The sequence below is a fragment of the Anas platyrhynchos genome, chromosome 2 (genome assembly GCF_047663525.1).
Source record: "Anas platyrhynchos isolate ZD024472 breed Pekin duck chromosome 2, IASCAAS_PekinDuck_T2T, whole genome shotgun sequence".
Lineage (NCBI taxonomy): Eukaryota > Metazoa > Chordata > Aves > Anseriformes > Anatidae > Anas > Anas platyrhynchos.
Window position 1 is genome coordinate 62756477 of NC_092588.1, and position 17616 is coordinate 62774092.

A 17616-nucleotide genomic window follows, 5' to 3' on the forward strand; every position below is an offset into this window, starting at 1 on the left:
TATAGAGATGAGACAAGGATATGTTCTCTAGAAGCATTCAGTCACGGGATTATATTAAATCATCAGACTGCCAAAAAGCTTTTTAGCGTCACGCTCAATTATAATTAGAGGAGATTAAGAAGCTTAAATATGTCACAGGCTGAAGAAAAAGTAATGCTGAAAGTAGGAATGGCAGCACAGACAAATTTTGTGTTTAAAAATTCATGCTAGGATGGATGTCAGTTGGCCAGTCAAAAATTTGTATTAAAATTCAGGCAAGACACACAGCTGCTCTTTTTTTTTTTATTTTTCAGAATGCAGAGCTTTCTGTAATGCTGATGGCAGTCAATTAGCATTGCAAAAGCAGAGGGAATTAGATATGAAGAGCACTTAAGAGACTGTTTCAAATGACCCAAACTGACAGTTATATGAAATGTGTGTAAAAGTGTTTTTCTTTTTCTAGAGACTTAATACCTATAGTTGCTGCTCTGGAGTATAATCAGTGGTTTACAAAGCTGTCCTCCAAGGATCTGAAATTAGTAAGTAACAAATTGAAATTGTATATCTGCTCTTACTAGGCTGTGCTGTGCCTTAGAGGATGCCATTGCATTTTTTAAGGTGAACTTTTTGAGGTAAATACGACTGCGCAGTCTTATTTGAAAATTGAAAATTGTTTCTCCGTTAATCGTATTAGGAAATTATAGAAAGTTGGATGGTTCCTTCATGCCATAGAAACACTACTGAGAGCCAGGTCTTGCCAAAATTTCACATGAATAAAGTTTGAAAATTTTATTTGGCCATAATGGTAGCATGTAAAGCTGCTCTATCAGGTGCTACCAGCTCCCTCAAACAATATGAGGTGACTAAACAGGAGACAAACTGTAAAGCAGCTAGAAATATCTGTGGCTTTATGGAGGTGTAAGAAAAATACCAAGATTTTTATTTTTTTTTAACCTCACATCATGGAACAGGCTTTTCTTGTAATTTTCATCTCATCTTGATGATTTTTATCTCCCAGTTGCCTGAAACTATCCCTTTAAAGTATGTAGTGACATGTGACGATGATATTCTTCCCCAACAGCATTCTTTTTGGAAAGTAAAAGGTGGGGAAACAAGTTGGACAACTGAAGAAAATACCAAGAAAATAAGTAATTAAGTGTCTTATTAAATATATGAAAATACACTATTTCTACTTAACCTGAAAGCCAATAGTTACAGGTTGAATTAGTGGTTTGAGAAACTGTTTTCTCTTAAGTTACTTATTTTAATAAGATATTTGGGGGATTTTTTTAGCAACTTTTATATAATAAACAAATAAACTTTGTCAATATTGAAACTGCATCAGTCCTTAAAACAAACAAACAAACAAACAAAAAACCAACCCACAATCTTTCATACATTCAAATTTCAGTCAAAAATACCAGGAAAATACAAACTGTTGGACAGTAAATCCATGCCACAGGGACACTGCTGAGGGTCGGTGTGAGGTCAGACATATCCAGAGGCCACTGAATGTATTGTTCTGCTTTGTGAGTCCCACTCTGACATTGTGTTTGATAGACGTGATCTGTAGTGTTTTTACAGTGCATGCATGAAACTTTCCACTTGCAATCGCTCTGCTGCAGAAACACCATGATGATGTTCTGAATTATTAAAATATGAAAGGCAAAGATATAATTGGAGAGATAGTTGAATTGTCAATCTTTAGAAAACATTGTCACCTTTACTGTGTAAAGGATTAATAAGATTTCTGTGTGTGCTAGAGCATTTTTTTTTTCCTTTTAGGAGTTTCAGCAAGCTTAAATAGTCCTCAAAAATGCCATACTGTCATTAGAGATAAAAATGTCTCCAGTGTGAATGCCAGATTTTAAGGGTGGATGACAAAGAATAGTTTCAGCGCTTCATGATCATGACTAAAGTTCAGTTTTGGACTTCATCTGAATGTGTGCTGTGAAAAAAGACTAAGAATCAAAATAAGAGATTATAATACAAGGTGATGAGATACAAAGCTCACTGTAGAGCTTTTGTAACCTTGAGGTTTTATCTCTGTCTGAATGTGCACAGCAAGCAAACCATTTTGTTATGTTTGGATCATGGTACTTGTAAATGTCTGTGCAAATTCCAGAATTCAGCAGGAGAATGATCATGAGATGTGATTTATTCTGTGTAGGCTGGCACAACTCATGCTGAAATACAGTCACCCTTCAACACTAGTCCCTAAGCAATCTTTGGAGGACATGTATCTAGAGTGCTCTTGCTCTTGAATTTTTTGTTTTCTTTTTGTCAGCCTTAAAACATCTTTCTCGGTGTTTAGTTGTTGTTCCTGGTCAGGCTTAATTCTCCATTGCACTAGTTGTAATTTTTTTCTGAGGGACTAGCATCTATGTGAATAAGATTTATTCAAAAATTATATGAGTGTGTTTTTCTGAGCCCCAGGGTCTGGGGTGATGGTTTCTTTATATATTTTACTATAATTTTAAAAAATCTTCCCCTTATGATTAGGTGGCCTGTTTCATAAATGACTCGCTTTTAGTTTGCCCTTTGTTTTTCTGAGTCTTTTCCAGATGTCCTCTCTTGCCATCTGACTCTCTCTGGGATGTTCCTGGTATTCTTATTTATGTATGACAAGAAGCAGCTCATAGCCTGAATCCTGTTATGACGTACAGCTTATAGCTAACTAACTAACCAACCATATGTTCTATGTTTGCGTTCTTTAACACTCTTCTGTCTTTTTTGTGGCAGTCCACTGATGTCTGTGAGCAGATTCTGCGAGTGGTGAGTAGGTCCAATCGATTGGAAGAACTGGTATTAGAGAATGCCGGGCTTAGAACGTAAGTAATTTCTTCAAAACGTTGCATTAGATGCTGCTTACTCTCAGCAAAAAGGATGTGTGATGTGTGTTAGCCAGAATAAGCATTAGAAAAGCTCAAGCTTAATGTCTAGCTTGCTCTGAGGAATCTGTAGTCACGAACGTTTCATTAGGTTTTATAGAGGTTCCTTATGGTCCAGAAAATCTGGACCAAAAATATCTAAACTGATTTTTTTTAAAGTTCAGCCTGGAAAATTGGGTTAAGTGGAGCAAAATGGGTTGGATAAAAGATAAACCCTAAATAAACTCACACTGTTCCTCTCCAAGTAGACTTACCAAGAGAAGTATGAAAACTTCTTTGTCATTTCAAAGTACTCAAGGTTTTTGTTAAAAAGTGTATCATTCCATCTTGTATAACAGATTATAGTTTAATTCCCAAGAAAGCTGTTTTTACCTTTTGAGGATTACATTTGTGGTTCAAATTTAGTAATACCTCTACTTTAGCAACTTTTTTTTTTTTTTTAAAGAAGCAAGAAAGTAGATGATTGTTTAATCCTTTGCTATAGCCTTAAAAGAAAAGTATGTTAAGGTAAGATGTGAAGTATAATCCTTGTATGTGTTTTAAATACAGTAAGTTATAGCTACTCGGTATTTTTTTTCTTCTCTTCAGAGCAAATAGATGCAAAGTTCAAATTACAAACTAGCCCTGATGGAAGTATGTGTAACTTGTTGTGGTGTTAGAGTAGCATCTGAGACTATGTAGACAAAATAAGCTCTAGTACTGATTCATGTCTGTCTGTGTTAAGAAACAACAAAGTATTGGAAAGGGAGAAGCAGAGCATCATATCAAAGGGAAAAAAAAAAAAGGCAAACAAGCACAGGGAAATGCTGTGGCATCAATTATTTTTCCTCCTCTTCCACTGTTTGTTGCTTTTTCACCCTTTTTTAAAATTGGCTTTGCACTGAAATACCTCTGGAAGAGAATTGCCTAAACGACTCAGGAAAACTGTGGTGGAGTTTGGAATTACACCCAAACTTTATGATCAGTGTCCTTAAAAGCTGTCATTCAAATATGAACACCTGATTTTAATCTTGTTTTTCTTGCACTTTGTGCTATGAAACGCAGTGCTAATCATGAATATCAAAAGATATATTGACTTACATTTGCACACTGCCTACAGTGACTTATAACTTGGAGCTGGTGTCAGTTTTAACAGGACTTGACAGATAATCAACCTGTGACTTTGGTTTTCATGCCTCCATCTACATACACAGTGTTTGGCATTTTGCCCTGGTGTGTATCTGCTCTGATCAGCATTGTCTGTCTGTTTTTGTCAAGGATGCATTTGTCAGTTTTGCCAGTTATCATATCTGCTCGCTAGGAGGAAATCCTATTGTTACTGGGCCTCTTCACGTCACATAGCTCACCAACCAGCCATTTTTAATGAGCTGTGACAGACTGCCAGGCCTGTGTTGAGAAAGAGCTACCAAGATCAATGCTTTCAGAAACACCTGAGCAGCTGCAAGAGTGTGTTTCCTCTGGTGGCAGGGTCAGTTTAAGATGATTGCATTCTTTTCTACCTCCAGGCATTCATGTCTGTGATTTGGTGTGGGACAAGGATCCATAAACAGTTTTCATCCTTCTGGCTGATAGGATAGCAAGCTGTCATACAGTAGCAGCAGTAGTAGTAGTAAGGACACAGGACTAGTAGGCAAGTGTGGACTGGCTGTTGGGGAAAAGTGGGCTGTCAGATGAAGCCCCCAGGTATGATAATATTTCTGCCAGTTTAGATGTTCTTGAAAATATCATTCCCATTGCTATTTCTTTAGCAAACTTAAAGAATGTGGTCTAGAGTATTTTGGATGGCTTTAATGCATAAGGAGGACAGTAATGTTTTGATAATTGTTAGGATGCTAACTTAGGGATGTGATTATCCAGATTTCAGTGAAAGGAGAGTAGTTCAGGGTGACTTGAACAAATGAGCTTGAAAAGAGTTCCATATTCATGAATTGCTTTAGAGGAATAGGGGAATATGTAATAACCAGCAGATTTTTTTTTGCACGAACCTACAAGATTCTCCAGTCTGGAAAGGCTTGTTTGCAGGAGCTGATAAAAATCATCTGTTTGTTGTGCTTAATTCCTCTGCAAGCTGGCAGGCAGGCTGTCCCTACCACCATCCACACTGACTCTCGCTGCCCTGTTTCACAGGGAATGGATGCTACAACAGAGAGGGAACAGATGTGCCCATAGTGGTGCAAGGAGGGCCTCAGAGAGGTGTTGCAGCTCATCTTCCCCTGCGGAGTGGGCTCTGAATGTCCTTACATCACATTAGTTCTTCCCACACACACCTTCTGCTTCTGTTTCAGAGATGTTGTCTAGACAGATCTTGAGGAATTTCTGTCTGAGATCTCCTGATTTAAGTACAGAATTTATTGTTGAGTGTTTGTGTTTACATGCTGCTTGTATTTTAGGATAAGAACATGCTTGTCCTAAAGGCAGCTCATCATCCTGCATTTGCAGCACTGGAACCTGTTCTGCCCTCAGGAGTTCCTCTAAGGAAATGGGGTTTCAAAAGGAAATTAAACTTTCCTGGAACATCTCTGTACCTGAGCACAACTTGCAACAACAGAGAGACCAAAGCTATGAGGCTATTACTGTCCAATCTCTGCTGTTTTCCAGAGCATGGAAGAGGGAGAAGATTGCTGTGTGAAGGAAGCTCAAGGGATGTTTTTTGATTCTTAACTCAATGTCTAACATAGATAAAGCATAAGAACATTAAAAGTATGGTCTCAGATTAACAAAACTGCATGGTAGGGTTAGGCCCTTAATACGTGATTGCTTCCCTGTAGGTACAAGGACAGATTTGAGGAATTGGCTTAGAGCTGAAAACAGCCAATAGCCTTCTGACATAAAGTGTGGAATATGTCTCCACCAGATTCTGGCAGTGTTGTCACGTAGAGAAACCAAGCCAGCCTTGAACTTAATACTGTGAACAGTGGTAGTCCAGCCACAGCAGAATGCTCTCAGAGAGGGTTAACATTCCCTTGCTTCTCAAGTACTTTTGGAACAGGATTTTGTGGAAGTGGATTTTGGTCATGCTCTACAGCTACCTATGACGCTTAGTTAAAAGTTTGAAGCTATCTGTGCTACTTGACCTGGCTGTTAGGGGCTTTATGCAACTTGACATATCATCAGTCTCTCTCGACATACATTGCTGGGTCTGTGGTCAATGTGGTCAATGCTTCTCAATGTAAAAAGAAGCAAGCAAAGAGTGGTTTCAGTGTCCTGCTGTTCTTTGAGAGAGCTGCTCCTGCTGTTTTACAAGATCAGAATACCCTTGCTTTGTTGACTTTCTGATACATTGCAAGGCCCATCTTTTTGAGTCATTGTTGGTAGAGTTGCTGCAAGCTCAGAGGGGGGAGGATTAGCTTTGTGAGCGTAGGAGATAATGGTATGGAAGTTAACATATATGTCCCACCTATGCATGACATGGAGGAGACAGAAATCTGTTAAATTCCTATTTTATACCATCAGATCTTCATCAAAAGTAGCTTGAGCTTTGAGTGAGTGTCCTTCAGTCTCTTATATTAGAGAATAAACAAATAATAATATAATCTGCTTTGAAAGATAGCAAATTAGCCAGATAAGCATTGTTTAAAACTATGAAGGATCAGTAGAGTAAGTTGGCTTCTTCTGTCTGCTAGTCCTTTGGCACTCTTAAGCCTCTGATTGTGCTGTTGACAGAGGAGATAACAGAACTCTTTCTCTGTCTGTATTCTTTTCTTCCAGAGATTTTGCACAGAAACTAGCCAGTGCCCTAGCCCACAATCCCAACTCAGGACTTCATACAATCAACCTTGCTAGCAATCCGCTTGAAGACCGAGGTACTGTAACATTTCTGTTTTGCTCTTTCTACAAACGTAATAAGGGGATTACTGCTGCTCCATTCAGCTTTGCCTGAATAACAGGTTATTGTTCTGTGTGTAATGCCATTGTAAATATCTGTTGTTCACAAATGACTGAGAATTGCTATTCTTTTTGCTTATTACATATCCATTAGCTTGTGGAGAAGTATTTAAATGTCTTAAACCAACCGTGGATTTCATTAGATTTCATTACACTTTCATTGAGGTTTCTTTTAAAGGAAGATGGAATGCAGTGAATGTTTAGAGCTAGAGAGAAAATAAAATGGTTTCTACATGTATATTTTTAAAGGCAATATAATCACTTTAAAGCTGAAGCGTGAGACAACTTTGTTGCTTGGATTATATTTTCCTGATGGTTTTGCATTTTTATTTTAGCCATAATTCCATAATTATTTCTGGTATTGAAGCTGTTCTTTTTCAGCTTTGTTCTAGTCCATAATGTTGCCAATTCTTTGCGATGTTCTGTAGTACTTACATAGCTGGCATCCTTATGTAGCTGAATACTGTTGACTCTGCAAGATGAAAAATCAAGCTGAATAGCCCAGCTTTTCTCCAACTAGACACTGCTAGGCATGATTTCAGTACATATCAAGTCAAATCATTCCCCTCCCTTTTCTACTTTCTTTTCACCCAGGGCATTTTTTAAAATAAGGTTACATTCTTTCAGTCTGCCGTTGACCCTTCAGCGCTGCCCACGTGAGATTTCCATTTGTTTCGCTTAATGCATTCCAAGCACATCATGTTCTTGGGATCAGACTAGCGTGTGCTCCTGTTGGGCCAGAAGTAAAATAGGAATTTTATGCAGTGAACCTTTTCTTGTGTTATTTGGTTTGTTTTGACAAAATTTTCCAGTCTCTTGGCTGACATGATTCAAAATGGAAAAAAATCTTCGTTTGGTTACAACCTGACTGACTCAGAATGTTGTTAACACAGTTTTGTAGGTGTGTCTCCTTTTTCTTCATTTTGGTGAGGGGAAAAGAGATGCAAAGGGTATTTTTCCTCTCCCTCTTTTGTATCTCTTCTCCTTTTCACCAGAAACAATTATGAAAGTATTTTTGCTTTTAATACATTCAGAGTAGTTTTTCATTTAAAATTGTTCACGTGAATTGCTAAACTCTTCTGACTATCCCTTGCCTGGTTCTTGAAAACTCCCTATCATGTGAAAGCCAATGCTTTGCTGTAGCACATTATTATTGCAGTGTGCTACAGGCCTAACTGCATTATTCAATGTTTTCTCTTGCAAGTTGGAAAAAAGGCTGTCATATTGTTGATTCTACTTTGAAAGAAGTGTATTTAGGTTGTGTTTTATGAAAGGTTTCTTTTAAAAAGAACTAGGTTTGGTGGTGGTTTTTTTTGTTTTGTTTGTTTGTTTCTTGTTTTTTTTTGACATTTTGTTTGTTTTAAATCTTGAAGCCAAACAAATGACGAAAACATTCGGTAGCTATTCTACAATGCAAGGATATTTTTCAAAGCATATCAGTGTGGGTACTTTCTTTGCAATAAAGCTATTATTCAAGCAAATTTGGAGTAGCCACATACAAGATTAAAAAAAAAATGCAGAAGGTAATACTTGGAGAAATTAGTAGAAATTTATTATTATCTCAGTCTCTTCTATCATATCCAATTACAGTTTGACCTTTTAGTTAGAGAATTAGCCAAGTTATATAGGTACTTAAAAAGAAATTAACTATAATTGCAATGTGCAAATATTACAGTTTTCTAGTTTAAGAAGGATTTTCATGTCCTGTGATCTGATATTCATGGAGTGCAAATTAGATTTGACTTTATTAAGCCGAAGGGGCAGCGATCATTTCACAGGTAAAAGCTTGCATAATGAAGATTTATGTAAACATATGGATTTTAGAAAATATCTCTGGAAAAGTCATCTCTTCGGGCTCTAGGAGTACAACCAGATTATTTTGTAGTTATCAGTGAGAAAATGCCGAACTGTGTGAATAATGGAGAAGAATCTATCCTTGTCCCTTGCTTAGACAAAGAAAAAAACAAACACAAGCCACTAAGCTGTTTGTATGCTATTGAATACCAAAAAGTAAAGACATTATATTATAATATTAATGCAGCTGCCTGTGTTCCAATAGCAGGACTGTTCTTTTTAACTCAGACATAGGACCTGGCTTCATTTGAAATATAAAGCAGTGTTTATAAGATACGGTTTTGCACCAAGATCAGCCTCTTAATTTGTGTTTAGCTTCCCTTAACAATACTGTCAGTTTTTGTGAGGCTAAAACCTGGAAAGTTTGTTATTTATATTGTCTTTAAAGTCTAGTCATGCTGAAGTGATGGAAGTTTTGCTTTTGACTTTACTAGGATCATATTTTCTGAAAAATAATACAAAAACAAGCTAAAATTTGGAAATACTCAAAACCCAATCTATGTGGTTAGATGTGTTGAAGTCTACTTCTAAATCTGTGTGGTCAGATGTGTTGAAGTCTACTTCTGCTATTAGCTATTAGAGCTCAGCTCTGCTAGGAGGTTAGCACAAGTGGGTTGCTTCAAGAACATCCTAGGGCCTGAGTTACCAGAGTTTATCTTTTCTGCACCTGATTCCTGTATCTTAAAACATAACAGATACTTCTCCCCCAGTGCTGGTAAGATGGTAAAATTCTTCAGCTTTGTTGGAGTGATAAGAAATATGTAGGTTGTTTGCTCAACGTAAAGATGGAGAGGAAAAATTACTTGCTGCACCTCTTACCTAAAATGCTTTGTAATAAAAATTACACTTAAGATGTCTTTAGTGATTCTCTTTGTATTCCTTTTCCTCCTCTTTTGCCAGCAGAACTCTACCTTGAGTTTGAAACTATATATTGTGTCCAAAGCAGCTGAACAAGAGTGAACAGTCTATCACAGAATTTAAATTCGGAGTCTGTCTTAAGATAGATTGATCCTCCTTCAGAGGAGCTATAGATTTATTTGTTTATTTATTTATTTATCAAAGTAGGGGAGTTAGGAATGCAAATCCTGTTAATACGACTTGATGCATTCTTGCAGAAAGTTAAAGACATGGTTAACGTTGTATTTTACAGTAAATGATGTCAAGATGTCATCAGTCTAATGTTTTGGCAAGACAAATAAAATACAGCATGTTTTTTTAAGCTGCATAGAAGATGCACCTCTGACCAGCATGTACACTATGCTTTTTGTAGAAGGTTAAAAAAACAACACTGCAACAAAAAAACTCACGTCAGCAATACATATATGTTCTCTTTCGTTATTGATAGTAGAAGGTGATAAAAGCAGAGTAAACGTGTATGTGACATACCACCAGCCTGTTTAATGTCTGCTTATGTGGAGAGTGGTATCAGCTTTTTTATTTAATTGTGTTTGGAGCAAGTAAAAGGCTTTACTTGCTTCTCTTTCCCCTTTTCTTGCCAAGTGATTTGCAATAGAGGACTATATTTCACACTCAGGTTAAGACTTGAGTTTCTATGTTGATTTAATCCTATAATAAATATTTCATAAAGTGATTCAATTGTTATTTAGGATGTGCTTTCTCAATCAAATTTCAGTCTTTTCTTGAACTGGGGATTATATTTATGGACTGTGGAACTTGGATACACTGCAAAGGGGCTTTAATGAAAAGACATGAAAAGAGATGTTGGATTTATGCTGAAGTAGTCAGCATCTGAATGAATTTTTACTGTTTTTGATCCCAAACAATTGTAATGTTTCCAAGTCTGCGTACTGGCTGGTAAGCTACAGGCTGCTGTAATGAAATGAGATAAGTGGCCATTATAACTTGGTGGAGGTTTCAGATTTTCAGGGAAAGTCCTCAGCCACTACACCTGTATCATAGTTTCTTTTATGTGAAGTGCATACTCTTCCTCAGGACTGTTTCAGATGGCTGGTACTTGTCTGTGTTTTTGAACAACCTCTTACTCTTTTATTCAACAAAGAACAGGGTTAGTTGAGGAAAAGATGGCACTATTAGCTAATATGTATGTGTCTCTCTTGCCTTGATATTGCTTCCTTTTAAAAGAAAAGGTTTTGAAGTTTCATGTGAAACTTTTTTTCTTTTTTTTTGGGCCAAACCATAAAGCTTCCAGTTTTCCCGAGTACCAACTTTTGGACATGTATATCTTGCCTTTGACCCCTTCTCAAAAGTGTGTGTTTATTATTTAGGTTCTAAACTACTTGGAAGTGAGTCAGTGATAATCAACAACAAAGTTCGCTGTGTGTTCAGTAGTTAGCAAAGAAGTGATCCTGACAAAATCAGTCGTTTCAAAGTTTTATGATCATAAAAATTATAATTTTGAGTTCCACAGTGAGTACAGTTCCTCCTCTAACAGAGTTTGCCCTGCTCTGAATTTGATACCAGTGTAATTGCTGGCTGCTCTTGGAAGGGCCGGGAAAATCTGAGATCACATGGTTGAACTGAAAACATCCTGAAAAATTCTGCTTTCTCTTTATTCCCAACAGGTGTATCATCTTTAAGCATCCAGTTTGCCAAACTTCCAAAGGGACTGAAACATTTAAATTTATCTAAAACCTCCTTGTCACCTAAAGGTATGCTTTACAAATATGCTTGTTTTTCTGTTGTAAAAGTTTCAGACTTTCATCTTAATAATACCTTTTGTTACAAGATTAAGTCAATTACAGAATGGATTACTTTATATATGTGTATTCTAAACAGTGCAGCTGCTTTTTTACCATTCCAGGTTGCTGAGCTGTGGGTGCAGACCTTTAACCCATCCAGTGCTTTGGGAAATAAACTACTTGCCCTAGATACGAGCTTGAACCTGTATAGTAAAGAAAGCTTTAATTTAGAATTGGAATACATTGTCCGTTTCTTTTATGCTTCAGAAAATGTTTGAAGCAAAAATGTGCAGGGAATTTTCCAAATAGCATTCGGAAAACTACTCAAATGTTTTTTGTGTGATTGCTTCATTTGACTACTTCATGAAATCAAGTGTTTTGACAGTGCCTGATAAGTGATTTGCTCTGACTAGAGACTTTTGCTTTGTAATTTGCATGTCTCTGACTTGATATAGTAGTTGAAATATACATATATTTTTAAAGTGAATTTATTCACTCATCATTTTCGTTAAAAAGAATTTATTCAACTCTTGTGTTTTTTTTTTTTTTTTTATTCTATGCTAGTTCCATTTTTTTTGGTGACATGCAACTGATTAAGAATCTTGACTAACCTTGCATGTACTCTTGAGAGTAGATGGTTGTGAATTTGACAGATAGTCATGCATTTCTGGTATGTTCATTCAGTCTGTTTTCTTCTTCTTGTGATCTGAATGATTTCAGAAAGTGCTTTTGACTGTTGAGTCAAGAGAACCCTCTAAAGAGCAAATGCATGCTTGATGAAGCTAATCAACAAAATTCTTGTCAGTAAAAATGAATTTTGATGTTATAAAAATAATTTGGAAGATTTTTAATGATCTTTTCAAAAACAATCTTTAAACAAAAGCTGCAAATATATTCCAGCTTCTCTGCTGCTGACCTTATAAGAATCCTAGTCCAGGCTGCATAGGCCATCCTAACCCATAACTATCTATCTGTTCTCCAGAGTGCAACAGGTCACTATTGCTCCATGGGAGCTCCTCAAAATTCCAGTAAAAAGTATAGGTGAAGTCTTAAAATTGGAATTGTTATAGAAGAACATGAAAAATCTCAGTTTCACCTCTTTGCTTGTCTGCAAAGCTGCCTATCTTAGCCAGTTTTCCTTCACCTTAAGAAGATGGTACTGAATTGGTTTGTAACTTGGAAGGCTACTTTTGAACTCCCAATACTGAGGTGTTTTGTTGGTTTGCTTTTTTTGTCTGGGGGAAGCCTGGCTGTAGAGGAAACAGTGACATTGTTTAGGGAGGTTCTTTACTGACCTTGGATTCAGTAGACTCTAGGGTACATGGATTATTTTTACAGCATGTTTTCACCTCCAGAGAGATGCCCACACCACCATCATTTTTTTCTTATTATTTTTAGCTTTTTAATTTCAGAAATTCTGTACAATTCCTCACTGGTTTTGACCTTATTTCAAGATAGGTTTCTAAGATGGAGAAGGGAAGTTCAGATGGTAACTTCCCAGCTGATCTTTCTTCAAATATTGTATCTCAAGGTTCCTAAGAGCTATTAACACTCTGAGCCTCCTGAGAGCAGTAAAAGAGCATGATAGATTGTCTGCAAATGAAAGTGAGATTACTGTCAAAGTATAGAATGAGGTAGGTGAAATTCAAACAAAAGTTTATTGATCTGAAGGTTCTGGTTAAATGGAAAATTTTAGTATTTTTTTAGTATTTACTCATTCAAAGACAGGGCTGGATTTTCTGAACCTGAGCCAAAGGCTAATTAAAAAATCCCTCATTCACATCATTTGGACTAAGCCTTCAAAGATGTGGCTGATTTTGGGCAGTTGGCTCTTTTTAAACATGAAACAAGCATAAACAGTATGGATTGTTTTATAGCTGTTCTTCGTCCCCAGTCAGTGACAATTCCTAAATTCTCAGAATTGTATTTCAATAGTATATGCTGAACTGTTCATAATATATTACATTAATTTCAACTTGTTGATTATAAATGCTCTAGAAGTTAAATAGACCTTTAAGATCTTTAAAAGTTTCAAAAAGTTTTCATTTGCTGTTTACCTTTAGGGATAGGGTACAGACTCAGCAATGCAATGTTAAGAAAAAAGAAAAAAACACACTGAAAAGAAAAGTTTCAAGACTTGGCAAAGATGGCATTGTGCTGCAGTTCTTTTCAATATCAAAAATCTCCTGAAACTAACAGCCACGCTACTAACACGGGAGTATTTCTTAATATTTGGAAGCTTGGAAAACTAGAGCACTGACTGGGGATTTATTTTGGTTTCCAGTGACTTGCTAGCTGCTTCCCCCACATGCTGGTAAATCCATTTCATAATAGTTTTTAAGTGAAGAGTGGATATGCTCCATCTACTGAATGCCAGTCCACCTTTACTGATCAGGAACTTTGAGAAGTTGCACTTTAATGTGTTGTAGATCAAAACACGTGCCTGCTTCATTGTTCTGGTACTTATGAGAAAATAAATTTGTTTGCTAAAGGAGACAGTGATACTTATATAAGAAATACACACATGTAGCACTTGAAAGGCAGTGAGCTTCTACAATAAATTAAGAACTTGGTAATAAGCTGCAGAGCTCTCAGATGAAAGTTAGATTTGCTGGAAATAGCCACATCCTAATTTGTATTTGGAAAAGTTGGAGGACTTGGGGGAAAGAGAGCCCTGACTGTTTTGTTCCCAATGTGAGCTTTTTAATTTTAATGTGAAAAACATGTATTTTTCCTCAACAGGAAGTGAGTCTTAATGCATCTCTTGATATTTTAATTAGCTAACTGTTTTTCTGAAATTACAGGCAAATACATAATTGAAATATTTTTAACTTCTAGGTCTTGTCAGTCGCTTTTGAAGTTCTGGCAAATTATAATTGTTAATGCACTTGGGCTTCCACAGATACTTTTATCTAAATGTTATTTTTTGAGAGAGGACATTGCCTTACCATTATGCTGTAAATTCTCTTTTAAAAACCTGTTCCAAGATACAGTTGCACTGTTAAAGCCACTGCAGACATGGCAAAAATATTTATTCTGTGGATCTAGGACCTGTAACACACTGTGCCCTGTTTTATCAGAGGCACAGAGAGCACTCAGTTTCCAGAGCAGCTGATGAAACGTGGCCCAGGCAAAAACAGATCTTCTGTGACAAAGAAAAGTCTTGTATCTCCCAGGTGATCTGTCCTCCTCTGCTGCAGGATAGTGGTGGCAACAGGAGGTCATTAAACATTTATGTATGACTGTGTTCACTGAAACTGTGCTCTTGCAGGATATGGCATTGGAGAAACTGGATACTGAGTTGGTTCTTTTGTTTGTTTTGTTTTGTTTTGTTTTGTTTTGTTTTTCAGGGGTGAATAGCCTTTCCCAGTCACTGAGTGCCAACTCGCTGATAGCGAGCACGCTCGTCTATCTCGACCTCTCAGGGAACGCTCTCCGTGGGGATGATCTCTCAGTAAGCATGTGCTTTTTATTTGGGAATTAATGAAAGGATGTTTTAATTTATTATTAGAAGGGCAAAACCATTTTATTTAGATTCTCTTTTGCCTTTATTTTAGTACAGTTTTATTAGGGATAGAAAAAAATATTTTGATCTCTGTTTTTCAGTATATACTGAGAAGCTTAACACAAGTAAACAGATCCACAGATCCACTGATCCACATATCCACTGTTTAGTTGCCCCACACAACTAAACAGATCCATATAATCCATTCATGCTTTTAGTTCTTGGCTTTTACTGATAAATGAGAAAACTGCAGGTGAGTTGCTTGTTTCAGTCAACTTAGCATGCTCTCTGAGTTCTATTAAAAAGACTCATCTTCTTTCTAGTGACGTGTAATACAATTTTTTTTATTGGAAGTTTAAAATTAATTGAATTATTTTGACTTGGAAAGACTTGATTCATTTTTCATTTTGACTATTTTTGTCTGTATAAATAAATCTGTGCATCTCCTTGATACATGCTATTGAAACTCATTTTTTGAACAAACTTAATTATTTCTGGAATTCCGTTGCTTAGTTCAGTTGCCATTAAGGTGCAGCTCTATTTTCTGTTTAAAAAAAAGAAAAAAGAGAGAGCACTTGAGTTCTCAATTTGTATATATTTGTTTTTTGACTATCACATATTTTTTTGATATGTGATAGTCATATTTTTGACATCCATATTTCTCTCTTACATCAACAGTTGTGTGAATGTAACTGTCAGTTTTTGAGTTCTTTAAGTGTGAAGCATCTAAAATATGCAACACTGGAGGCACCCAATCTGATCATTTAAAGTCCTTAGACTTTATCTGCCTATGACTTTTGTGTGACTTTTTTTTTTTCGCAAATCTTACTAGTTTCAGATTCATCAACACATTCAAAGAACTAGTCTTTTCAGACATGAGATGAAAGTTTCAGCAGGACAAGAGGATTTAAAAGGTGGCACGTAGTTAAATGACACACAGTGAATTATTCTCAAAGAGAGAAGAACATGCACAACTTTTATAGGGAATGGCTAAAGATATCAGATGTTTACCTACAATATTTTAAGGAATATAAATACAATGCATCTTTTCTTAGTCTGTCAGAGAGAGAGAAAGTTGATTCAAAGAATAAGATTCTTAATACTGAGATCTTTTAATCTGTGGAGCAGTTTTCAAACAGGAGCAAAGAAATCCTGTTATTTGCATTTAAAATAAACCCTAGCGAAGCACAGGGATTTTTAGACTAGGGACCTTTCTTGCATGGTTAGGTATATGGGCTAAATGACCTAATTTTAGAAAGATGAATCTATTTTTGAAATGTTGAGCATTCTCTGTCTGGATGTCATGTGGAGTTGAGTGTTCCATGTTTCTGTGAATTAGGTCATACCTTTTTCCATTCTGTATTGTTCTGAGAAACTAACAAATAAATACAATAAAGCAGCGTATAGTAAGAACTTTTATGTACACTAACGTTTTCATGACATAGTTTATGTAGTTAATTCATTGATATTAAGTGTATTATTAGGTTACTTATTCTGTATTTTGCCTTAAACTTCTAATGCACAGCTGATATAAAGAATTAACCATAGTCTTTAGACGCAATTTAGTTGCTTCCCTCATGCTTAAAAAGTCTAGCGTAAACTTTCAAACCAACTAGCTTCTCTGAAATATAATGGCAATCTGAGTGACATTCCAAGGTATTTATAACTAAATTAAATATCATTTCCTGTGAAAGCGTATTGCAAGGTAACTCACATTAAGTACATTAAGATCACTGTTTGGCAGATGTGGTCTGGACACTGTTTTTTTCCTGTTCTTCCTAAAAAATTATAGCCTTCAAAAGTAAAACAGGTTGTATTGATTGGGTGAAAAGAAGTTTCAGACACAACTCTTGTAGTGCAATTTTATAAGAAAAGCCTAAAATGTATTTGAGAAGTAGTGATACAGTAATCTGTGTCATAATATCAGAAGTAACGTTGATTATTTTTTTTTCTCCATTAATTGTAGAGCCTGTACAATTTTTTGGCCCAACCAAATGCCCTTGTCCATCTGGATTTATCCAACACGGAGTGTGCTCTAGATATGGTAAGGCTGTTTTTTGTGGAGATTCAAAAACCAAGGAAACATTGCCCACCTTCTGTCCTTAGAAAAGTGCATCTTCCTTATTTTAAACCAGGTGTGTGGAGCCCTCCTTCGTGGATGTCTTCAGCATCTAGCTGTCCTTAGCCTCTCTAGGACGCTTTTTTCTCACAGGTACAGTTTAAATGTCATTTCTCTCAACTTCTGCAAAATTTTGCTTTATAATTGCTTGGCTTTGAGCTGCACCTTTCTTTTTAAGATGAAACATAAGACTTTATAAATGGCATATACAAAAGAGGTATTACTTATTCCAAGCAAAAGATTTTTTTTCACTTTCCACTTTTTTGTTAGACAGCTGTAAAATAAGCTACCTTGTCTAATACGTTTTTTTTTTTTTTTTTTTTTTTGTGATCCTGATGCAGCAGAACATCTATATACATCTTTTGTCATAATATCAGGCTTTGAAGTCTGTCTTGACTCCTCTTTAAGTTTGTTTTTTTTTTTAACGTACTTATTTTTCATGATCTGGTGACGGTTAAAAATGATATTTTTTTCCTTCCTTCTTCATTCTTATTTTGGAGAGGAAGTACCTCTGAAAGTCTTTGAGACTGAACACTGACTTTGCAGAGTACTTGCATAATAGGACATAGTAACATTAACTTCCCTTTTTCTTCAAATCAATGGCTTGAGTCCATATTGGAGGTGACAGCTAGTTGAGGTACTACATTGTTAAGGAATGGTTTATAGTGGTGAAAAGGCAATGCCAGTGTGTTTGTAACAATGTTTGATCTTTTGCTTGATAGA

General features: G+C 36.1%; 1 protein-coding gene across 8 annotated transcripts in view; it reads left to right on the plus strand.

The window, feature by feature from the left end:
* CARMIL1 (capping protein regulator and myosin 1 linker 1) overlaps positions 1-17616 on the plus strand; it is a 183478-nt gene that overhangs the window by 86929 nt on the left and 78933 nt on the right. For all 8 annotated transcript variants that reach the window (XM_072034847.1, XM_072034848.1, XM_038174389.2 and 5 more), the window contains 7 exons: positions 443-518; positions 2722-2810; positions 6579-6673; positions 11153-11239; positions 14620-14723; positions 16741-16818; positions 16910-16986. In XM_072034847.1, coding sequence (XP_071890948.1) covers positions 443-518; positions 2722-2810; positions 6579-6673; positions 11153-11239; positions 14620-14723; positions 16741-16818; positions 16910-16986 — 606 coding nt within the window. The remainder of the gene's footprint in view (positions 1-442; positions 519-2721; positions 2811-6578; positions 6674-11152; positions 11240-14619; positions 14724-16740; positions 16819-16909; positions 16987-17616) is intronic.